The sequence below is a fragment of the Macaca thibetana genome, chromosome X (assembly GCF_024542745.1).
Source record: "Macaca thibetana thibetana isolate TM-01 chromosome X, ASM2454274v1, whole genome shotgun sequence".
Lineage (NCBI taxonomy): Eukaryota > Metazoa > Chordata > Mammalia > Primates > Cercopithecidae > Macaca > Macaca thibetana.
In genome coordinates, this window is record NC_065598.1 from 114,581,595 (window position 1) to 114,606,002 (window position 24,408).

General features: G+C 44.7%; 3 protein-coding genes across 3 annotated transcripts in view; all 3 read left to right on the forward strand.

The window, feature by feature from the left end:
• SLC25A43 (solute carrier family 25 member 43) overlaps positions 1-2,951 on the forward strand; it is a 48,911-nt gene extending 45,960 nt beyond the window's left edge. Inside the window, exons 4-5 of the mRNA XM_050776126.1 lie at positions 488-622; positions 1,326-2,951. Of these exons, the coding sequence (XP_050632083.1) occupies positions 488-622; positions 1,326-1,526 (336 nt within the window). The 3' untranslated portion in view covers positions 1,527-2,951. The remainder of the gene's footprint in view (positions 1-487; positions 623-1,325) is intronic.
• Positions 1-24,408, forward strand: part of NDUFA1 (NADH:ubiquinone oxidoreductase subunit A1) — a 970,503-nt gene that overhangs the window by 521,916 nt on the left and 424,179 nt on the right. The gene's annotated exons all lie outside the window — the stretch shown is intronic.
• Positions 16,068-19,556, forward strand: SLC25A5 (solute carrier family 25 member 5). The gene is made up of 4 exons (XM_050776133.1): positions 16,068-16,873; positions 17,903-18,389; positions 18,612-18,752; positions 19,141-19,556. The coding sequence occupies exons 1-4, from the start codon at positions 16,763-16,765 to the stop codon at positions 19,296-19,298; spliced, it is 897 nt and encodes a 298-aa protein (XP_050632090.1). The 5' UTR covers positions 16,068-16,762; the 3' UTR covers positions 19,299-19,556.

Consider the following 24,408-nt stretch of genomic DNA (forward strand, 5'->3'; position numbering starts at 1 on the left):
AAGGGTTTGGGAACAGCAACAGAGAGCGAGAAGAATGCCACCATCGCTCTGCTCCCCACCCTGTCACATCTATGAGGTGGAGAAATGAACAGCCTCCACTTGGGAGCTCCACAGGGGAAGGACCAGTAAAGACAAGGAAACAGAAGAAGACTTTAAAAAGGCTAAGGGCATGGGATTATGTTTATCATGTCCAGAAAGCATAGGTTGGGAGGGAATGTAAGTATGAAATTGAATCTGTCCCTAATGTCTGCTTCCATCCAGGCAAAATAAACCACAAATATATGGACAGGGTATCATGATTGTATTGCATGTTAATATCCATTCTAAGCCCATAGAACAAGAAGAACCCCACAGCAGCCATTCTTTGCCATCATCTTGGCCAGGAGCCCAGCGTCCAGAGTGTAGACTTGAGACCCTGGCTCCTTCTGCTAGGACATTTATTTCCTAGTGTTTCAATCACCTCATCCCAGCTTCTGTTCCCTGCCAGGCTCAGAGCCCCTACCTCCCACACAGCGGAGGAGTAGATGTCCATTTCTCAGGAGCAGTGGACTGCTTCCGGCAGATAGTGAAGGCCCAGGGGATCCTGGGGCTCTGGAATGGATTGACAGCCAATTTACTGAAGGTGAGAAGAGCCACCAGTCTCCGCTGCTCCTCTGCCTCTTCCAATTCTACCCTCTTCTTTTGTCACCCCCAACCCCCACCACAGTTTGCTTGGAAAACCCCCTCTAGCACTAATGGGTAGCACAAGGCCCATGAATGCACACTGTCTGTCAGCCCTGTAGAGAAGGGAACCTGTGCAGTGGTGGAGTATCTTATACCCCATTCCAGAGGAGCTGAGCATTTAGTGCGGAGATACCTAATATGGAGGTTCATGGGCCCCTAAGGGGAACCTAACCCCTCATCCTAAAATTCTATGCAAAAATATATGTGTATATGCATATGTGCATCATATTCCCAAAGAACTCCATGACCAAAAAAAAACGTTAAGCGCTCTGGACTAACCTTGCACTAGCTGGCATGTAAACGATTCCAGTCAAGGTCCGCATAGAGTGACAGGCAGTATCAGATAGTCTGCGTGCATATGACCCAGATCCAGCGCCTCCCAGGCGGGTCATGCCCTTCAATCACTGTCATTCCTCTCCCAACCCACACTGAACCAGCCTTCCTTTTGCCATCTTCCCTGATTCCAAAAAGAGTTACCATTTGTGTTGCCACCACCATTATCTCACTTTACAAGATAATTTACTCTGATCCAAGTTGACTGCAGACACATTGATGTTTTCTTTTTAAGAATTTAACTTGATCTTCATTTTCGGTTTTAACAGATAGCTCCGTATTTTGGAATTATGTTTAGCACCTTTGAGTTCTGCAAGAGAATCTGTCTTTATCAAAATGGTTACATTCTGTCTCCACTGAGCTATAAATTGACCCCAGGAGTCGATCAGAGTTTGCAGCCACAGGAATTACGAGAATTAAAGAAGTTCTTCAAAACGAGAAAACTGAAGTCTAAAAAACCAACTCTATAAAATGGAATGGAACTAGAAGTGCACCGACTGACAGCGTGTTGCAATCACAGATAAATGTAGCCTCATAACTGTACACCTGAGGAGGGATGAGAAGCTACTGTTATCTGCTGCTCTGGGAAATGAGACGGTTTGGCCATGCACCACCTCAAATCTCCAAACTGATGTCCCTGTGAACACCTGCACCATGAGAAGGTTTCCCAACAAGAGTGTATCATGATAGCATTCCACGAGATTTTATAACCAGAGTCTAGCAGTGATAAAATGTACAATTTATGCTCTGAATAGAAACGTGACACCAAAGAAAGGGCATTGCCATGACATCTCAAAGCAACAGGTAATTGAAGTGGCTGAGTGGATACCACGTTGTGAGGTCAGCCACTGGGTCACTTGTAGTCCATGCAAAGCTTGCACAAACCAACGTCAGCCTAGTTTCACTCAGTTTGACCAGAGACTTCCCAATACAGTCTGTTGTTGTTTTGTTTTTAGAGATAGGGTCTTGCTCTGTCACCCAGGCTGGAGTACAATGACACAATCATAGCTCACTGCAGCCTCGAACTCCTGGGCTCAAGACATCCTCCTGCTTCAGCCTCCTGAGAGTTGGGACCATAGGTGCACACCACCACACCTAGCTAATTTTATTTTTCTGTGGGGGGGGGGTGGGTGGGCGGGGTCTTGCTATGTTGCCCAGACTGGTCTTGAACTCCTGGGCTCATGCAGTCCTCCTGCCTTGGCCTCCCAAAGCCCTAGGATTACAGGTGTGAGCCACTGCACCCTGCCCCAGTACAATCTTTCTTGAACTCAAATTTTTGCTGACTTCTGAGTACACACACCACAGTGTAAATTATGCCTTATCAGAAACTAAATGGAAATAGCAAACATTTAAAAGCGATCACCATTGTAGTAGAGTCATCCTTATTTTTTGAAATTTGAAGCATCCCAGGCTTATAAATCTTGTGTTTCACAAAGACAGTTTATACCATGACTGCTTAATTATCCCCCCGAAGAACTTCTGATTGAAGTCATGTACAGTTCAGTGGCCTAAATTCTCTGCCTTTTTAACTTGCTTTGCAAGCCTACCCTGAAAATAAATTATTTAGTCAAGTTATTCTCAAAGATGTCCCAGTTGCCTAGAAAGGATCAAATGGAACATTTGACATACATACCCAAAAAAATGTAACTGACTATAAACACTTTAACCTAATCATCTGTATCAAACTTCCTAAAAATCAAATTTCAGGATTGTTCCACCTTAGAGATTCTATGTAAAGTTTAAATAACAATATTTTTCAAATAGCACCTATCTATGCACTTAAAAATGCATTAATATCCAACATTAAATTGTTAATTTATACACAGACATACACTCCTACACAGAGATTTTCAGTATGTTGCAAGTATTTTTTCTGATTAAATGTATTTTCCAAAGAAAAAACGATGTGTTTGTCATTTATTGCTAGTCTGAGTTATAAAACTATGGTCAAATACATACTGGCCAAATCTGTAAACTCTCAGAGCCTTATCCTATTTAAGTATACCAAAATAATTCACTTTTCCAACTGCTGCGGCATTCTGTTTTATGGAGAATGGCAGTTAACACACACACATGGAAATCTCATCTGTAGCTCAATCTGTTAGAGTTTGGAGGGTGGCAGATTCTTTACCCAGAGTGAACAGTTCATGTTTATTACTCTTTATTTTCCTTGAAACAGACAACTTTTCAAACAGTTATGAAAGCTGCAAAAATATTTTTTCCTTTTTTTTAACTAACTCTAAAATCCTAACCTCACATTATTTCATGATAATATCTTGTGTATTCTTCCACAAGTAATTTTTTTTTTTTTTTAATTGTCACCCAGGCTGGAGTCCAATGGCATAATCTCAGCTCACTGCAACCTCCTCCCGGGTTCGAGAAATTCTCCAGCTTCAGCCTCCCGAGTAGCTGGGATTACAGGCACCCGCCACCATGCCTGGCTAATTTTTGTATTTTTAGTAGAAACGGGGTTTCACCATGTTGGCCAGGCTGGTCGCGAACTCCTTACCTTAGGTGATCTGCCCACGTTGGCCTCCCAAAGTGCTGGGATTACAGGTGTGAGCCACGGCACCCCGCCCTTCCACAAGTATTATTAAATAGATAGCTAAGCTCTTGCAGTTGTCATGCACAGAAATGTTTTCTGAGCTGCAGTTTTGATTTTTTCTTCATTAAATTAAGTGGAGAAAATAATATTCCTGATTTTTCTAATATCAGAAGAACTCTAAAACTTTTGTTCTGTTTCTAAAATAAACTACCAGCTAATTTCATTTTCTTGGGAGTACGAAAAGAGAGTTCTGCCTTTCTGCTGTGTGGCTGACAGTGAGCACCACCCTGAACTAAGTACTTGAGAAGGATTATAAAGATGTGTGATGTAATATTGACTCAGGAGGAATTTATGGTCTTAAAGAACAAAACATACCTACATATATGAAATGACTGATTACAAAGCAAATACAAGCAAAGGCATGATAATGTAGTATCAACTGTTCATAAGATTGCCAAGGAGCTCTATACAAACTTAGTGAATAAAAAACTAAAGGGATCATCACATGGGAGAGAGACTAGTGATCAACAGGGATTTGGGGAGGTTGTGAGTCTTTTTTTTTTTTTTTTTAAACAGAGTCTCGTTCTGTCACCCAGCCTGGAGTGCAGAGATGCAATCTTGGCTTACTGCAACCTCCACCTCGCAGTTCAAGTGATTCTAATGCCTCAGCCTCCTGAGTGGCTGGGACTACAGGCACCTGCCACCATGCCCGGCTAATGTTTGTATTTTCTTGGTAGAGACGGGGTTTCACCATGTTGGCCAGGCTGGTCTTGAACTCGCGACCTCAGGTGATCTACCTGCCTCAGCCTCCCAAAGTGCTGGGATTACAGGCATGGCCTACCGCACTCAACCATGAGTCTTGAGCTAAGTTTTGAAGGAAGTTAAGGGATATGTATTGGTCACGAGTAGGAAGACATTGCAGGTTAAAGGCAGGGCATATGCAGTGTCACAGAGATGGAAGCAAGCAAAAGTGGGTCAGAGCAAGAAGAGTAGCTTTGTGCATTTATTCAATAACTGTTAGATACTACAGACACAGTGGCACAAAAGGCAGATAAGGTCCTTGCCCTCAAGGAGCTTATATTCTAGTGAGAGTGGCAGTCAATAAACAAGTAAACTAATCAATAATTTAGGTAATCATGGACTGTAATGTTACGAGGGTGCTTATATACAGGGTGCTTTATTAGAGAATTATGTGGAGGTAAGGGGAATATTTTATTTTTGGTTTTTGTTTTGTTTTGTTTGAGACAGGGTCTCGCTCTGTCACCTAGGCTGGAGTGCAGTGGCACGATTTCAGCTCACTGCAACCTCTGCCTCCCCGGCTGAAGCCACAGGGGAATATTTTAAATCACAGAGCCAGAGAAGGCCACTCTGACAGGTGACATTTGAGATGAGACCTGAAGGATGAGAATGAGCCAACTATGCAAAGAACTAGGGAGGGCTGGTCAAAGTGCAGTGGTGTTTACAAGTAATTGACCACAACCAGCTACAGATTTCTTTGTTCTTCCCACTCCCACTGCTTCACTTGACTTGCCCTACAAAAAAGAAAAAAAAAAAAAAAAAGGGCCGGCGCGGTGACTCACGCCTGTAATCCCAGCACTTTGGGAGGCCAAGGCAGGCGGATCCCTTGAGGTCAGAAATTTGACACCAGCCTGGCCAACATGGTGTAACCCCATCTCTACTAAAAACACAAAACTTAGCCAGGCGTGGTAGCACACGCTTGTAATCCCAGCTACTCAGGAGGCTGAGGCAGGAGAATCCCTTGAACCCAGGAGGTGGAGGTTGCAGTGAGCCAAGATCGCACCACTGCACTCCAGCCTGGGTGACAGAGCGAGAGTCTGTCTCAAAAAAAAAAAAAAAAAAAAGAAAGAAAAGAAAAGAAAAGAAAAAAGAAAGAAAGAAAAGAAAAGAAAAAAGAAAGAAAGAAAAAAGAACGAGGGAGAAGAGCATTCCTGGCAGAGGGAAGAACAAGTGCAGAAGTGTGGCAGTGGGAAAGCCTTTGTGAACAGAAAGGAGGCAAGGGTAGCCAGAGTGTGGTGAGAGAGTGGGATGACATGAGATTGGAGAGAGAGCGCCAGATCTTATGTGGCCACGTGGGCCAGAACAAGAAGTCAAATTTTATTCTAAATGCTGTGGGGAGGCATTGAAGGTTTTTAAGCAGAAAAGCGACATAATCTAATTGATTTTTTAAAAGATTACTCAGTTGCTGTGTGGAGCATGGATTGGAGTGGAGCATGGATTGGAGGGAAGCAAGGCTGTAAGTGAGAGAGACCAGTTAAGAAGCAATTTCGGAAGTCCAAGCAAGAAAGGATGGCATGGACTAGAATGGTGGCAATAAAGATGGAGAGGAATGAATGAGTTCAAGATGTCTTTTGGAGGTGGACTCAGCATGATTTGCTGAAGGATTGAATGGAGGGAGTTAAAGAAAGGAATCAAGGGTGGCACCTAGGTTTTTGGTTTTTGTTTGTTTTCATGAGACAGGATATCACTCTGCTCCCCCAGGATGGAGTGCAGTGGTGCAGTGGCGCAATCTCGGCTCACTGCAACCTCCGCCTCCCAGGTTCAAGCAATCCTCCCACCTCAGCCTCTTGAGTAGCTGGGATTATAGGCATGCACCACCATGCCTGGCTAATTTTTGTATTTTTTGTAGACATGGGATTTCACCATGTTGCCCAGGCTGGTCTCGAACTTCTGAGCTCAAGTGATCAAGGCCTGCCTCGGCCTCCCAAAGTGCTGGGATTACAGATGTGAGCCACTGAGCCTGGCTGGTTTTTGCCCTTTGACTTAAGAACAGGTAGATGATCTTGCCATTTGCTGATGTGAGGAAGACTGAGGAGGGACAGAGTTTTGGTGGGGAGGAATTAAAAGTTCTGTTTTGGACATGTTAAATTCAAAATGCCCATGAGACATGCAAGTAGAGAAGTCAAGTAGACAGTGGGCTGGACCACATGCTGTCTGTGTAATTGTCCAAACCAGTCATGGTAAGCGGAATAATGGCCCCTACCAAAGATGTCCACACCTTAACCCCCAGAACTTGTGAATATGTTACCTTTCATGACAAAAGAGACTTTGCAGATGTGATTACTGTTACAGACATTGCGATGGAGGGATTCTCCTGGATTCGTTGGGTGGGCCCCATCTAATCACAATCCTTAAAATCACAAGTGGGGCCAGGCACGGTGGCTCACGGCTGTAATCCCAGCACTTTGGGCGGCTAAGGCAGGCGGATCATTTGAGGTCAGGGGTTTGAGACCAGCCTGGCCAACATGGTGAAACCCCGCCTCTACTAAAAATACAAAAATTAGCCAGATGTGGTGGCACACACCTGTAATCCCAGCTACTCAGGAGGCTGAGGCAGGAGCATCACTTGAACCTGGGAGGTGGAGGTTGCAGTGAGCCAAGATCACACCACTGCAATTCAGCCTGGGCAACAGAGCGAGACTTTGTCTCAAAAAAAAAAAAAAAAAAATCACAAGTGGAAGAGGAAGACAGAAGAATGGGTCAGGGAGATGCAAGGATGGAAGAAGAGGCAGGAGAAATGAGGCCTGAGAAGAACTGGACTCGCCATTGCTGGCTTTGAAGACAAAGGTTTCGGGGTGCCAAGAAATGGGTATGGCCTCTAGAAGCTGAGCATGACCCTCAGCTGACAGCCAGCAAGGAAATAAAGGACTTCAACCCTACAGTCACAATGAACTGAACTCAGCCAAGAACCTGAATGCGCAAACTAACAGATTTGCCCCTGGAGCCTCCAGAGAGGCACGCAGGCCTGTCGACACTTCAATTTTGGCCCAGTGAGACTCACATCAGACTTGTGACTACAGAACTACAAGCTAATAAATTTGTGTTGTTCAAGCCAATGTATTTGTGGTAATTTGTTATAGCAGCCATAGGAAACTAGTATATCAGAACATTATTGATAATTATTTCAGGATAATAGGGACAAGTCTAGAGTGTGGGGAAGAGTGATGACTGGAGATAGGAATTTGGGTGTCATCAGCAAATAGATGGCAAGGGACTGAGTAAGAGCAGCAAAGGAGTGGATGGGAAGAAACTTCTGGGGGAGTGGGAAGCAACAAAAACTGACACTGAGGATGGTGGCTAAAGAAAGGCCTCAAGATGTGACTTGAGGCCAGGCACGGTGGCTCACGCCTATAATCCCCGCACTTTGGGAGGCCGAGGTGCGTGAATCTCTTGAGGTCAGGAGTTCGAGACCAGCCTGGCCAACATGGTGAAACCCCATCTCTACAAAAATACAAAAATTACCTGGGTGTGGTGGCGGGCACGTGTAATCCCAGATACTCGGGAGGCTGAGGCAGGAGAATTGCTTCAGCCCGGGAGGCGGAGGTTGCCGTGAGTTGAGCTCACACCACTGCACTCCAGCCTGGGCAACAGAGCAAGACTCTATCTCAAAAAAAAAAAAAAAAAAGATGCGACTTGAACCGGGCATGCTGACTTGAAGCCCTAATACATTCTATTGTGATGCAGGTGCCCCTAATCTAATCACAAAGACAATGAGGAGGAAAAAAACAAGTATAACAACAATAGAAGACTGGAGAAGGGATAGACACGGGGAAAGTCGTGTACTAGCAGAAAGCAAAAATAAATTATTCAGTCATTTGCATCTCTCCCTTTTGTTGTCACTGCTAGCCAAATATGAAAGTAATATCCAAACTAATTGATATAATATTCAGGTCCATTTGACAGCTGTTACTTAGGAACTGTCTAAAATATTCCAATGGGGCCAGGCACAGTGGCTCAGGCCTGTAATCTCAGCACTTTGGGAGGCCAAGGTGGGAGGACTGCTTGAGCCCAAGGAGTTCAAGACAAGCTTGGGCAACACAGGGAGACCCTGTCTCTACAAAAAAATTTAAAAATTATCCAGGGGTGGTGGCAGGCGCCTGTGGTCCCAGCTAATCAAGAGGCTGAGGTGGGAGGGTCACTTGAGCCCAGGAGGTCAAGGTTGCAGTGACAGTGAGCCATGATCATGCCACTGCACTCCAGCCTGGGCAACAGAGTGAAACCCTATCTCAAAAATAAATATAAATAAATAAATAAAATATTACAATAGGATGATGGAAACGAGGGGGGTGTGTCTGACATACAGCAAAGCACATACAGCTAGAGTAGTCATCAGAAGATAAATATCACATATTAGATCCTGAAACAAATATTTTTGCTCACATTTCTAAAAGGAAACTTGAAATAAAATTTTGTGTGCTCATTATGTTTACTTTGGAATTAGAAGAAATTATACATCTTTATCAAAGATGAATCTGTGCTCCATTTTCAATAAGCTCACCTGGGGATCCTGATTGTTATGCCAAGGTGCCTGATTTTATATATATCAAATTACATTTAATTATATAGATGCAATATGTAATTTTCCCCATAAAGTTATTTAGTCTTATTCAGACTAAAGTTGGAGATCCATAAAGCAAAATGTATATGTGCAGGGGGTGTTTTGTGTAAATTTAGGGGTATGCATACAATTTTGTTATATGAATATAATGCTTAGTGGAGAGGTCTCGTCTTCGTGTAACCATCACCTGAATAATGTACATTTTACCCTGCACAGGTTTAGAAGATAGTCACAGCTTATAAAATTTATTAAAATATATAAATATTTCTAAGTTAAATTTTTCTGAGTTAAATTATTTCTATGCAATTGGGCCACGTGCAGTGGCTCACGCCTGTAATCCCAGCACTTTGGGAGGCCGAGGCTGGTGGATCACTTGAGGTCAGGAGTTCAAGACCAGCACGGCCAAGATGGTGAAACCCCATCTCTACTAAAAATACAAAAATTAGCCAGGTGTGGTGGTGCACGCCTATAATCCCAGCTACTTGGGAGGCTGAGGCAGGAGAATTGCTTGAACCCGGGAAGCAGAGGTTGCAGTGAGCCAAGATCACGCCACTGCACTCCAGCTTGGGCAACAGAGCAAGACTGTCTAAAAAAAAATTATTTATATACAATTGCATTTAAATGGTAACTAACCACCCCCATTGGGCAATATAGGCAGACCCTGTCTCTACAAAAAATTTAAAAATTAGCCAGGGGTGGTGGCAGGCGCCTGTGGTCCCAGCTAATTGAGAGGCTGAGGTGGGAGGGTCACTTGAGCCCAGGAGGTCAAGGTTGCAGTGACTGATGTGGAGGAACTGGAACTCTCGTACCCTGCTGTTGAGAATGTAAAATGGTACAATCACTCTGGAAAAAACTTGGGCAGGTCCTCAAATCGTTCAACATAGAGTTACCACGTGACCCAGCCATTCCACTTCTAGGTGACAACTCCAGAAATAAAACCATATGTCCACACAGAAACTTGTATAGGAAAGTTTATAGCAGTGTCATTCATAATAGGCAAAAAGTGGAAATTAGCCAATGTCCATCAAATGATGAATAAACAAAACGTGGGCCAGGCATAATGGCTCATGCCTGTAATCCCAGCACTTTGGGAGGCCAAGGCGGGTGGATCACCTGAGGTCCAGGAGTTCAAGACCAGCCTGACCAACATTGTGAAAACCTGTCTCTACTAAAAATACAAAAATTAGCCAGGCGTGGTGGCGCATGCCTGTAATCCCAGCTACTTGGGCAGCTGAGGCAGGAGAATCGCTTGAGCTCAGGAGGCGGAGTTTGCAGTGAGCCAAGATCATGCCATTGCACTCCAGCCTGGGCAACAAGAGTGAAACTCCATCTCAAAAAAAAAAAAAAAAAAAAAGTGGCATATCTGCACAATGGAATACTACTTAGCAACAGAAAGTAAATAACTATTGATACACACAACATGAATGAATCTCAAAAAGTAACATGCAAAGTGAGAGAAGCTAGACCCCAGAAAGAAGAGTACATAATATATGATCTCATTTATACAAAATTCTAGGAAATGCAAAATTCTAGGAAACTAATCTATAGTGACAGAAAGCATATCAAAGGTTGCTTGGGGATGGAGAGATTACAAAGGGGCACAATAAAATTTTATGTGGTAATGGATATGTTCGTGATCTTGTGGTGACGGCTTAACACGTGTATACATGTGAAAAAACTTGGCAAATTGTGCTCTATAAATATGTACAGTCTTATTGTCTGACGATTACATCTCAATAAGACTGTTGTTTTAAGCAGTCACCCATGGGCTGGAATCCACCGACTGTTGTTTTGTTTTGTTTTGTTTTGTTTTGTTTGAGACAGAGTCTCACTCTGCCACCCATGCTGTAGTGCAGCGGTGCAATCATGGCCCACTGCAACCTCCACCTCCCTGGCTCAGGTGACCCTCCTGCCTCAGACTCCCGAGTAGCTGCGACTATAGGCATGTGCCACCACGCCCAGTTAACTGTTTAATTTTTTCATAGAGATGGGGTTTCACCGTGTTGCCCTGGCTGGTCTCAAACTCCTGGGCTCAAGCGATCCTCTCGCTTTAGCCTCCCAAAGTGCTGGGATTACAGATGTGAGCCACTATGCCCAGCTGTATTTTTCTTAAAATTAATAAAATCTAACACATATTAAGTGATGTTCTATGCATATATTATCTCATTTGCATGTGCCTACAGTCCTCTGAGGTATAGGTACTACTATCATTCTCATTTTACACCTGAAGAAATTGCAGTTTGGAGAGGTAAAGCAATTTACCCAAGACCTGACAGCTAGCAAGTGGCAGAGCCAGAATTTAAACTTAAGCAACCTGGTTGCAGGGCCCACCCTCTTAACCACTGGGCTAAATTACCTTTCTCTTCTTATTTGCCCCAGATTCCCAGACCCAGATGCTCAAATCCACTCAATCTTATAGACACAAAAGGATAGAGCCATAGAATCTTAGAATTGGAAAGGGTGTAGAACTGTTTTCCAGACCAACCCAGTGATCTCCTCCATAGCATCCCTAACAAGTGGCTATTCTGCCTCAACCTTTAGCCTTCCCAGTAACAAAAAGTTCACCCCATCATACGGCCCCATTCTACCTTTAAGTAGCTCACATTTTACAAAGTAATGTCTTTTTGAGCTGAAGTCTACCTTCATGAAACTTCTACCAGTGGGTGTTAATTCCACATAGAATGTTTAATTTATGAAGACAGTTATGATGTCCTTCTTTCACCCAAATCTCTTTCCCAGTTAAATATCTCTCATTCATTCAGCCATTTCTCATAATACATGACTTATAGACACTTCACTTTCCTGATTGCCTTGTTTGAATATGCTCCAGTTTGTTAATGTCCTCTTAAATGTAGCATCCAGAATTAAATGTAAAACTCTATGGGCTGGCCAACAGAAACCCAAGTGGAACGGAAAGTCCCTCTGATCTGGTCACTACCATTCTCTTAGTGCAACTCAAGACTCATTGGTATTTTTTGGCATTGCCAACCCACAGTGAACTAGGACCTACTTCTCTTCTTCACACATGCTACCATTAAGCTCTATCTCCTCATCCTTAAATGTCTTGCATTAAATAGGGCATTAAAACCCTTTATTGCGGTACGTCCCATTTTATAAGCCTGGGTTTATTCTGGACTTTAGCCCTTATGACTCAGTTCCTAGAGGTTTGTGACATTCTTTGGGCTTTGTCCTTGGAAGCATAGTCCTCCTTCTGTCATATATACATGTACTTTTAAGATCTGAGCTCATCAGAGAATAATCTATAAGGACACTGTAGTTTATTAGAAATCTCTTCCTTTTTAATTTATCATTGGAACTTTTCCAAATTCTACAGTTCTGAATTTTCAACTGGATCCCTCTCCCTCTTGAGCTATCTTTCTTTTTTGGTGTTAGGCCAGGAGATCATACTTATCTTTTCTCTGATCCTTTTGAAGTCTACCTTACACATACACATACATACACCACACGCGCACACGCGCACACACACACACACACACGTTAATTAACCTATGTGACCATGCCCAGCAATTTTTTTTTTTTTTTTTTTTAGTTTTTTTTGCTTAACAGATATCCAGATGACAGGATCACTTTCCCCAAGATTCTTGTCACTTTCACTTCGCTAACCAAATCTTCCTTATTTATTATCAGGATTAAGCCCAGCTTAGCAATTTACCTCATTGCTTCTTTCATTGCTTCTTCACTCTTTTGAGAACTGTAATGACACTGTATCAGCAAGAGAGCCAAGAATCTGTCAGATGTTTTCTTAACTTTAAGATGGTCTTAAAAATAAGAAAAAAGAATGTATCAGATATGTTGCTATCAGAATAACTTCCAGCAGATATTCAGATGTTCTATGTCTCTGATCACCCTTTCTTGTTCGTCTGTGTGACAGTTTTATGAAGTGCCATTCATACTTTTATTTATTTTATTTTTTATTTTTATTTTGAGACAGAGTCTCACTCTGTCACCCAGGCTGGAGTGCAGTGGTGTGATCTGGGCTCACTGCAACCTCCGCCTCCCGGGTTCAAACGATTCTCCTGCCTCAGCCTCCTGAGTAGCTAGGATTACAGGTGTGAGTCACCACACGTGGCTGATTTTTGTATTTTTAGTAGAGACGGGGTTTTACCATGTTGACCAGGCTGATCTCAAACTCCTGACCTCAGGTGATCCACCTGCCTCAGCCTCCCAAAGTGCTGGGATTACAGGCGTGAGTCACTGCGCCCGGCCCCATTCATACTTTTAATCTGAGCAGTCTGTTGTATACTTCTACAACTATAATCACTTTCATTTATCTGTTTCATTCTCATTGAATGCTTTTCACCCTCCAGAATTACTAGTTATACCTTCTTGATTTATTACTGCTCTCCTCTTCTTCTGTATGGTATCTCTGAACCAAGTTTTCCAGATGCTAGCCAGAAGTTCCACCCTATCAAATCTAAACAATACCTATAAAACTGCATTTTCCTGAGTGTATTAAAATTTTACATTCCCGGCCGGGCACTGTGGCTCACGCCTGTAATCCCAGCACTTTGGGAGGCTGAGGCAGGCAGATCACCTGAGGTCAGGAGTTTGAGAGTAGCCTGGCCAACATGGTGAAACCCCGTATCTACTAAAAATACAAAAATTAGCCAGGTGTGGTGGTTGGCATGCCTGTAATCCCAGCTACTTGGGAGGCTGAGGCTGGAGAATCGCTTGAACCCAGGAGGTAGAGGTTGCAGCGAGCGGAGATCGCACCATTGCACTCCAGCCTGGGCAAGAGAAAAATTCTGTCTCAAAAAAAAAAAAAAATTATACATTACCTTTATTACCCATATTCTGGGTGTTGGTACATAGATATCTGAGGTCTTAAAAGTGTCATCTCTGACTCTCTTCCTTGTTTTTCCTTGAGAATTACTAGGCATTGCCTTAGCTTTAGTTCCTCTTTATTAGACTTATATTTTACATACCTCCCAGAAACACAATAATTCTAACACAGCACTATGTCTCAATGGAGGAATTAGTTTTGATTAACTGACCAGCCATATATCATTATCAACATCATCATTATCATCATCATGAATATTCTTCTCGGCTGGGTGCAGTGGCTCATACCTGTAATCCCAGCAATTTGGAAGGCCAAGGCAGGAGGATCACTTGAGCCGAGGAGTTCGAGGCTGCAGTAAGCTATGACCGTGCCGCTGCACTCCAGCCTGGGTGACAGAATGAGACTCTATTCTCTATTTTCCTGGATGCTTGCTCCTTGTTTCTTTTTCCTTCTTTTTTCTTTAAAAAGTTTTTAAACTTTCAGACTTTTTAAAATGCTGCAAAAACAGTACAAAAATGTCCTTATATCATTTATTCAACTTCTCTAAATCTTACATAACCACCATAACCAAGAATAGTATTGGTAATCTACAGATATTCGAACCTCACCAATATAACCAATGTCCTTTTTCTGGTCCAGGAGCCAGTTGAGTGTCATATATTACATTCAGTTGTCAAGTCTCTTTAGTCTCCTTTAATCTATGACAGTTCCTTACTCTCTTTGTCTTTCATGGCCTTAACAGTTTCGAGAATATCTGACTCCTTAAAATATACACGGTGATAGGCGACTAGGGGAGCTCCAGCTCACTGTGGATTTAGCAAAATACCAAGTGATGGCATGAAGTTGCTTTTAAATGACCCATCTTGTATTTCATCGTCAATAAAACCACACTTAGTTACCCAAAGACTGAGAAGGGAAAAATTCTATGTAATTATTTGATCACCTTTTTTTGTGGAGAGAAAAAAACTGACAAAACAATGAGCTCTGGAATAGAATGCAGTAGAGGCATCATGCTCAAAGAGAGTAGCAGATGTGGCCAGGGCAAGGTCACATGAAGAAAAGGGATACACAAGTGATGGCGAGGTGTACTGAGGAATAATTAACAGTTGAATAAAAATGCATTCATCAGAATGTCAAGAGTTCAAACTAGAAAGGTTTTGAATTTTATTTTTAAATGCACTATAAATAAAATCCACCTCTCTCCAATAAAGCCCTCTGTAGAATTTTGCCTTAGCTCTTGTTTCTCTCACCAGAATAGAGAAGTGAACATCGCCTTTGGAGGATATACTCTACCATTCTCTGAAGCTGTTTTCTTGCATCCAGCTACCTCACTATTATAGTCAGCTGAGAAACACTGTAGCCTTTCACTAACGCAGGTCAAAGATTTCTCCCAGGATCTACAAAGCTAGATTCAAAATTGCTCCTTTGAACACCTGCAATTTGCCTGTATCAGTTTGGATCGCTGGGGTTCTTGAGGTGACTAACAAATTGCAAAGTGTACTTTCAGAGGAAGGGCCTAACCATCCTGGAGGGTCCTAGAATTGGGTCCTTTCACAGGCAGATCTGGAGAAGATGGGAGAGGGCAGGAAAGGAAAGTGAAGGATATGACCACTATGTGTTCAGCGTGCAAAGGCCTGCTGGCATTTTGCCTTTGGGAATTCTGAAGTCTGGGCACATAAGGTTCAGCCGCAGTTGCCGTTTTCAACAGTCATCCTTATTTTTATAAACATTGTTATGATTATTCAGACACGGAATTTGTGATTACACTCTCTGCTCCTGTTCTGAACCTGAGGGAGTCCACTTAAGCTAACAAGTAGGTTTTTGAGGACATGTGTGGCAAATGCTTACCCAGTGAAGGGATTAAGGGGCTCAGTAAGCACTTGTCCATTGGCGCAATGGCTGCCAATCTAATTCTATTGATTCCTCTAAATGTTTCTGGAGTTCAGAAATCTATTCGATCCAAGGGCACTTTACCTGGGGTCCTGGAAGCCAAATGTCAACGTAGTTCTTAACCTTCCTAAGCCTCTTAACCTTCTGGGTACAACCTCTATATTTACCTTCTGGCTAAAATCATTTCCCCACCCCCAGCCCAGTCCTTTGGACTCTCCCAGGCCAATTCCTGGCAAGGTCTTTGTTGAACTGTATTTGCAAACCAGGGTCTGGGGCACGGTGGCAGTTCCTTCGTCTATTGTTCCCTTAATTTCGTCTGGTTTCACTGGCTCCAGGACAGTGCCCGGCCTAGGGTGGGAAGAGTGAGGCACTCACCTTGGTGAAACACAACTCAGTAATTAAGACAAATGATTTTTAATGCACTATTTTAAAAAAAATCAAAAGCAATGCAAAAATTCATGATGAACAAATGATCAGCATTTGAAATACAGACAGGATCCCAACCTGCACTTGCATGACTTTGTCTCGCTTGCCTCACCCTGAATTCAGCCTTGACACTTCAATTAAACTTTATTTACAAAACAAGGGGGCCGGCCAGCAGGAATGTTTGCCCATACGACTTTTTTAAAGTATCACATTAACTACTGTTTATCTCGATGACTGAAGGGTTCTTTTGGCATCCCTGTAACAAATGCGTCTCACCCTAGTTCTGCTCCAAGGGTTTTTGTCCAGGCACACCGTGACCTCACCGTTCCTACCCACTCCGAGGCCTCTGTCAGGGTTCAGCGTTCAAGTCCCGGGTGTCCTCTGGACCCGCCCCTTCCTCCTGCCGGGTCAGGTGCCGAGGGCGAGCCCGGGCGGCGCGGAGAGCGGTCCCGGCCAGCCCTCCACGACTCCTCCCCCTGCGCGCTGGGCCACTCAGCTGCTCTGCCGCCCAGCGCGCCGGGGCCCAGACCCCGCCCCGGCCCCGCCTCCGACGCCTGCCGCTCCGGCGCCGGCTCCCCCTATATAAATCGGCCATTTGCTTCGCTCCGCCCCGCAGCGCCGGAGTCAAAGCCGGTTCCCGGCCCAGTCCCGTCCCGCAGCAGCCTGCCGCCTCTTTCCTTTCAACATGACAGATGCCGCTGTGTCCTTCGCCAAGGACTTCCTGGCAGGTGGAGTGGCCGCAGCCATCTCCAAGACGGCGGTAGCGCCTATCGAGCGGGTCAAGCTGCTGCTGCAGGTACGTCCTGGGATCCAGGAGCCCAACCAGGAAGTGGGGGGAAGGGTCGCACAGAAGGCGGGCGCCCGAGGGGTGGCGGGGAGCGAACTCTAAAGACATGGCCAGGGAAGCGGCTAGGAGAGGCCAGAGCCGGGCGCAGAGGCAGAGCAGAAGGCAAACTGGTGGGAGGCGCCTTTAGTGACCTGAAGTTGTGAGTCTAGAAAGGGGCCAGGGGCGGAGAGCAGGACCAGGCTCTCGGCATCCCCGAGGCGGCCGACTCGGATGGAGCAGTCCCTGAGTGACGGCCTCCCCGGGCCTGGGCGTCAAGGGCGAAGGCCGAAAGCCGGCGTTAGAAAGAGGAACGCCAGTTCTTAACGAAGACCTCAAGGTCGCGGCAAGGAGATAACTGCCCGGGGAAGGCCATGCGCCCGGGTCCGGCGGCCTCCCAGCCCGCGGACGCGCTCAAACCTCGCCGGGCCGGAAGCCGGCGCCGGGAAGCGCGTGTTCCTTTTACGTCCGCCTCCGCGCAGCCGCGGCCGCCGTGTCCCCTCCGCCTGCCTCCCTGCGCCGCGCGCTCTCCAGTGCTGGCTCTAGAGGGCGCCCCTGGGCGAGCGTGTAGGGGTGCCGGCGGCGGCGCTCGGGTCACCTCTGGAAGCGGAGTGGGGGCGGAGCGAGACGGAAGCAGCTCAGGAGACCGGAGGCGTAGGCTGCGGTCCCCAAGGTGACCGCGCCCTATGTGGGACTCGCCCTAATGCCTCTGAACCTTGGTTTGAGGTAATGACCTTTATCTCAGGTTTAAAGGTCACGAGTCCGCTGGAGGATGCCCCCTCCCCACTCAGAGGGGTGGAGGCTTAATACCTCTGGTGCCGATCACCTCTTCCCCTGTGACAGCCTCATATGGTTGGGAGGCTCCAGCCAGTATGATATACGAAGACTAGATTTGGGAGAGGGGAGCCAGCCTTAAAGGGTATTGATCCATATGGCATATGCTCTTCTCTTTCCCTTCCGCATGGTTATAACTGTCCCTGTTGGCTTCTTCCTGTCTGTTAGGTGCAGCATGCCAGCAAGCAGATCACTGCAGATAAGCAATACAAAGGCATTATAGACTGCGTGGTCCGTATTCCCAAGGAGCAGGGAGTTCTGTCCTTCTGGCGCGGTAACCTGGCCAATGTCATCAGATACTTCCCCACCCAGGCTCTTAACTTCGCCTTCAAAGATAAATACAAGCAGATCTTCCTAGGTGGTGTGGACAAGAGGACCCAGTTTTGGCGCTACTTTGCAGGGAATCTGGCATCAGGTGGTGCCGCAGGGGCCACATCCCTGTGTTTTGTGTACCCTCTTGATTTTGCCCGTACCCGTCTAGCAGCTGATGTGGGTAAAGCTGGAGCTGAAAGGGAATTCCGAGGCCTCGGTGACTGCCTGGTTAAGATCTACAAATCTGATGGGATTAAGGGCCTGTACCAAGGCTTTAACGTGTCTGTGCAGGGTATTATCATCTACCGAGCCGCCTACTTCGGTATCTATGACACTGCAAAGGGTAAGTTTGCTGTGGGCTTTAAAGTTGTGTTCTTAGGAGACAATTTAAAAGAGCGTTGTACCAACCTAACATTCCAAGAGCTAGAGAGTTTTTTTAATTGCTGAAGGAAGCCAAGATCATCCAGTGCGACCCTCATGCACAGATGACATGTTTAGGGGATGTGGGGAAAGGAAGTCAGTAAAACTCTACTTTTTGGTAAAAGCATCTCTTTCCTATTCCCAGGAATGCTTCCGGATCCCAAAAACACTCACATCGTCATCAGCTGGATGATCGCACAGACTGTCACTGCTGTTGCTGGGTTGACTTCCTATCCATTTGATACTGTTCGCCGCCGCATGATGATGCAGTCAGGGCGCAAAGGAAGTAAGTTCCCCTTGAGCAGAAGATAATATTGTAGGCGTGGGGCAAGCTGCGGCCACAAACTAGTGATGCCCACCTTTAGAAATGGCTGGCTGTCCAAGTCAAGGGATGGGGTTGATAGCATCTGTGTCTATTCCACAGCTGCCTTTGATCCAGCCCTTCAGTTGCCTATGAATGAGGGTGCTTAACTGGTATTAGAGATTAAGACCAGTGGGTAGTCTGTGTATTCCTGTGGTCACAGCATTAATATTTCAGTGTTGCCCATGCTAATGTGTGAATGTTGGGTTTAAAGCTGATGTTCTTAGAGGTAGGGCTCTGCTTTATTTAGCCTAGTGAATCTTAGGATTTTTCATCGGCCTTCAGTCACCAACTCTGTCTTTATTCTTTGCAGCTGACATCATGTACACAGGCACGCTTGACTGCTGGAGGAAGATAGCTCGTGATGAAGGAGGCAAAGCTTTTTTCAAGGGTGCATGGTCCAATGTTCTCAGGGGCATGGGTGGTGCTTTTGTGCTTGTCTTGTATGATGAAATCAAGAAGTACACATAAGTTATTTCCTAGGATTTTTCCCCCTGTGAACAGGCATGTTGTATTATATAACATATCTTGAACATTCTTGACAGACTCCTGGCTGTCAGTTTCTCAGTGGCAACTATTTACTGGTTGAAAATGGGAAGCAATAATATTCATCTGACCAGTTTTCTCTTAAAGCCATTTCCATGATGATGATGGGACTCAATTGTATTTTTTATTTCAGTCACTCCTGATAAATAACAAATTTGGAGAAATAAAAATATCTAAAATAAATTTTGTCTGCAGTTTATTTTCATATAAAAATATATTTTATATTTGAGTGCTACATTTGAATAAATACTACCTTTTTAGTGAATGCTACATTTTAATAAATGCTACAATATCTCTGGAGATGAAGAACTGTCTTTTTAAAACCAATTGTCTGGTGGCTCAAGCCTGTAATCCCAGCACTTTGGGAGGCCGAGGCAGGCGGATCACGAGGTCAGGAGATCAAGACCATCCTGGCTAACCCGGTGAAACCCTGTCTCTACTAAAAAATACAAAAAACTAGCCGGGCGAAGTGGCGGGCGCCTGTAGTCCCAGCTACTCGGGAGGCTGAGGCAGGAGAATGGTGTAAACCCGGGAGGCGGAGCTTGCAGTGAGCTGAGATCTGGCCACTGCGCTCCAGCCTGGGCAACAGAGCGAGACTCCGTCTCAAAAAAAAAAAAAAAAACAATTGTCAGCCATCCACTTAACAAAGAATAACTTGGTTGTGCCACCTACCAACATTTCCAACACATTAGCAAAGGAATTCAGGCCCAGTGCATCCAAAAAACATTGTTCCATTTCCTATGGATGGTCATAGCTGAATGAGCTTTCTCCAAGAAATACTATGAACCCACCTTTGGTAGTCCTATGGTTGTTAATCATGAACCATGAGCTGAATTGTCCACTTTAAAATGGTTACATTTGTTTTATGACTATCACCTCATTTAAACAAAAATTTTTAGAATCAATACCAATTTCATCCAGTTGCCTTCATCCATTTTCACCTGGCTCAAGCCTTTTTTTTTTTTTTGAGATGGAGTCTTGCTGTGTTGCCAGGCTGGAGTGCAATGGTGCAATATTGGCCTACTGCAACCTCTGCCTCCTGTGTTCAAGCAATTCTGCCTCAGCATCCTGAGTAGGTGGGACTACAGGTGTACACCACCACGCCCAACTAATTTTTGTATTTTTAGTAGAGATGGTTTCACCATGTTGGCCAGGATGGTCTCAATCTCTTGACCTCATGATCCACCCACTCGGCCTCCCAAAGTGCTAGGATTACAGGCATGAGCCACCGCACCCGGCCGGCTCAAGCCATTTTTAAAAATTCATTTATGTATCTATCTTTTGAGATGGAATTTATTTTGCCCAGGCTGGAGTGCAATGATGCAATCTCGGTTCACTGCAACCTCCCCCTTCCAGTTTCAAGCAATTCTGCCTCAGCCTTTTGAGTAGCTGGGATTACAGACACCTGCCACCATGCCGGGCTAATTTTTGTATTTTTAGTAGAGACAGGGTTTCACCATGTTGGCCAGGCTGGTCTTGAACTCCTAACCTCGCGATCTGCCCATTTCGGCCTCCCAAAGTACTGAGATTACAGGTGTGAGCCACTGCGCCCGGTCTCAAGCCATTTTTAATCCCATTCAGAGTAGAGGATTAGAGCTGGCACAGTTACATAGTACTGAGATTGCAGTGCTGTTAAAGATTATAAAGAGGGCCAGACATCGACCACGACCTCAAAACTCACAAAGAGGAAATAGCATCTGCATTTTGCTTCATGCTAATAAGCCCAGTCAATGGAGGGCATTTATGTTTATTTTCAATAAACCCTTATTTGGCATCCATGTGACAGTGTTTGGACTTTCTGTATCTCTTGATTAGGGCTCAAATCCAGTGGATTTTGCCATGAGATTTGTACTAAGAATAAAGCATTATGTCTGTCAAGCCACAACATTAAAAATGATAGGGGCCGGGCGCGGTGGCTGACGCCTGTAATCCCAGCACTTTGGGAGGCCAGGGCGGGCGGATCACGAGGTCGGGAGATCGAGACCATCCTGGCTAACACGGTGAAACCCCGTCTCTACTAAAAATACAAAAAATTAGCCAGGCGTGGTGGCGGGCGCCTGTAGTCCCAGCTACTCTGGAGGCTGAGGCAGGAGAATGGCGTGAACCCGGGAGGCAGAGCTTGCAGTGAGCCAAGATTGCGCCACTGCACTCCAGCCTGGGCGACAGAACGAGACTCCATCTCAAAAAAAGAAAAATGATAGGATGGGTGCTCCATGTGCACATGTAAAGCTCATTCCGGAGGAACATGCCACACGCTGGCATGTATAAGAGCTATTCACAGAGAGGTGTGCACGGCATGGATGAATGCCCAAAGATCCCAGAGTTTATGTTTATCCTCTGGCCAGGCACCTGAATCATAGTATAGCTTAGTTGTTAAGAATTCTGTTCTGGTATCAAAGAGGCCTAGGCTGAAGATCTGGACTCTGATGCTCAGTTGTGTTAGGCCAAGTTACTTAATTTCTCTAAACCTTGGTTTTCCTTATCTATAAAATGAGGCTATTAATAATGACTGTCTCAGAGGATTGTTACAAAGATTAAATAATTTATGCAAAGCATCTACCATAGAACATAATAAGTATTACATAAATGGTGACTGACAATTCTTAGGAGGCAGATTTCAGGGGCTCTAGAATCAATCAGACGTACCTCGATTTTAATTCTGGCTCTGCTGATAACTGTGTAACTTTGGGCAAATCACTTAATCCCCAGGAGCCTCAGTTTCCTCGTCTGTGAAGTGGGAATATAATAGCGCTCATATATTTCTTTCCTTCTTTCTTTCTTTTTTTCTTGACACGGAGTCTCGCTCTGTCACCCATTCAGCGTAGAGGATTAGAGCTGGCACAGTTACATAGTGCTGAGATTGCAGTGCTGTTAAAGATTATGACATCTTTAACAGCTGGAATGCAGTGATGCGAGCTCAGCTCACTGCAACCTCCGCCTCCCAGGTTCAAGCAATTCTCCTGCCTCAGCCTCCCAAGTAGCTGGGATTACAGGCATGCACCACCATACCCAGCTAATTTTTGTATTTTTAGTAGAGATTGGTTTTCGCCATGTTGGCCAGGCTGGTCTCAAACTCCTGACCTCAGGTGATCTGCCTGCCTTGGCCTCCCAAAGTGCTGGGATTACAGGCGTGAGCCACCGTGCCTGGCCTGCTCATATATTTCTTAGGGGTGTTGTGAGTGAGGGTTAAGCACAAGAAAGCATGTAGAGCCAGAATTATGGTGCCTAGCATTTAGCAAGCACTCCGATGTGAACTTTCTCGTAATATGGCACCCAGGTTTGTTGAGTGAAGATTTGCCCAAGTACAGCATTGCTTAAGAATGAATTCAAGCTCACCTTTCTTTTTCTGCAACAGACTAGACATACTATATTGTGTAGCATTTATACAAAATAAACTTCAGCTTAGATGTTTTTCAGCTGTAGATTTTGTTCCTGAAAGGGGATAAGAGGCTCTCCAGTAAGGGCTGCATACACGATGCAAGAGGACCCAAGCCCCTTTATGGTTATTACAATAGATGTAGACTCACTGAGCTGGCAGCTATTAAAATAAACCTAGGACCAGGCATTAATGATCAGAAAGCAAGAAGTGGTGCCTCCTGCAATTGGGTAGCTGACATAGATGAGGTGGGGGGTTTTTTTGTTGTTGTTCTTTCTATTCTTGTTCAATGATTTTTGAAATTTAATTTAAAGACAAAGTGGTTTTAATCTCGCCAAGCTGTGCACGATAGTGCTATAGAATTCATTATGTCCATTATGCTCATGCGAACGTTGATGGTACACAATCTTAGCAACACCCTAATTTATGCCGTTGTTTTGTTACTATTCAATGCATAACAGGATCCGTGAAGCCTGATTCCAGGTGAGAGAGCCAGAACACAGGTCAGCTTGTGCACAGCCGTGCTTCCTATTCCAAGGCCCTCTGCACTCAGTGACTGGAAGCAGCGTGCTACGGGCGCTCCGGAACGCCGGAGAAAGAAACGAGGGGTGTCTTCCCAGACGGGCAGTTTTCGTGAATGGTAAGTCATTTAAACCGTCATTTTTGTATCAAAAGAGATGCAGAGATGCTAGACAGTCTATTAATTTGAATGCATTTTAAAAACAAACTGCAAAGAGAGTTGTGGTATACAAGAGCCATTTCTGGCACTGCCCCCAGACTCCTGGGGAAACCAATTCAGTCTCCTCTGCCATTATAGATACTTCAGGAGAAAAATTTTTTAAAGTACTGCTGTACTGTATCATAGATTTTCAAGCATCCGTGTTACTGGGGTAAATTCTATTTCTCCTTTGAAGTTTGTGAACGTAGTATTTCTAATTTGCTTTTGAGGTTTTTAATAGTTAACATCTGTACAGGGTAATAAAAGTCAAATAGTAAAGAAAATATGTAAAATGAAAAGTAAACATCTTCCTGTCCTGCGTTTCCCATCACTAGTCCCCTCCTCAAAAGTCACCGTTATTAGCAATTTCTTGGCTATCCATCCCCCCAAAACGAATGCATATTGCTGTAACGGCCGCTGATTTGTTTTATCGGAATCGTATTCTGACCACTTGGATTCAAAATGGCATGATTCTTTTAGAACCGAGTCAGACTGTGGAGTACCAGGACTAACAGAAGCTGTCGGAGGCAGGAGGGCAGGGAAAGGGTAGCTTCCGGACTCTGAGCAAGGATTTCTAAGTGTCGCCATTTATTAAAATCCTAACCTGGGTATTTTGTTTGTTTGTTTGTTTGTTTGTTTTTGTTTTGCCGGAGGGAGGTTAGTTTTGGCCGCTGAGTGACCTGGGGACAAGTCACTTCTAACATCAGGGTCTTGGTTTCTTATCCTTGAATGGAGAAATTTGGGGAACAGACAAACTCTAAAGTCCCTTCTAGTTTAGATGTCCTCCAGCTCCATCATTTTTACGGAAAGCAGAGCTGGTGAAAAGACTGGGATTAGGTGATTTAATCCTTTCAGAGAACATTTTAAAATATCTAACACAGTCATAAATGAATAGTCTCTGACTCAGAGCAGTCATTTACAGACTGTGTGAGTGGGTTGGC

Coding starts and splice junctions, on each gene's coding strand:
- SLC25A5 (XM_050776133.1), top strand. CDS start 16,763: ATGACAGATGCCGCTGTGTCCTTCGCCAAGGACTTCCTGGCAGGTGGA. Junction 18,390..18,611: donor TATCTATGACACTGCAAAGG/GTAAGTTTGCTG, acceptor TCCTATTCCCAG/GAATGCTTCCGGATCCCAAA. Junction 18,753..19,140: donor GCAGTCAGGGCGCAAAGGAA/GTAAGTTCCCCT, acceptor TATTCTTTGCAG/CTGACATCATGTACACAGGC.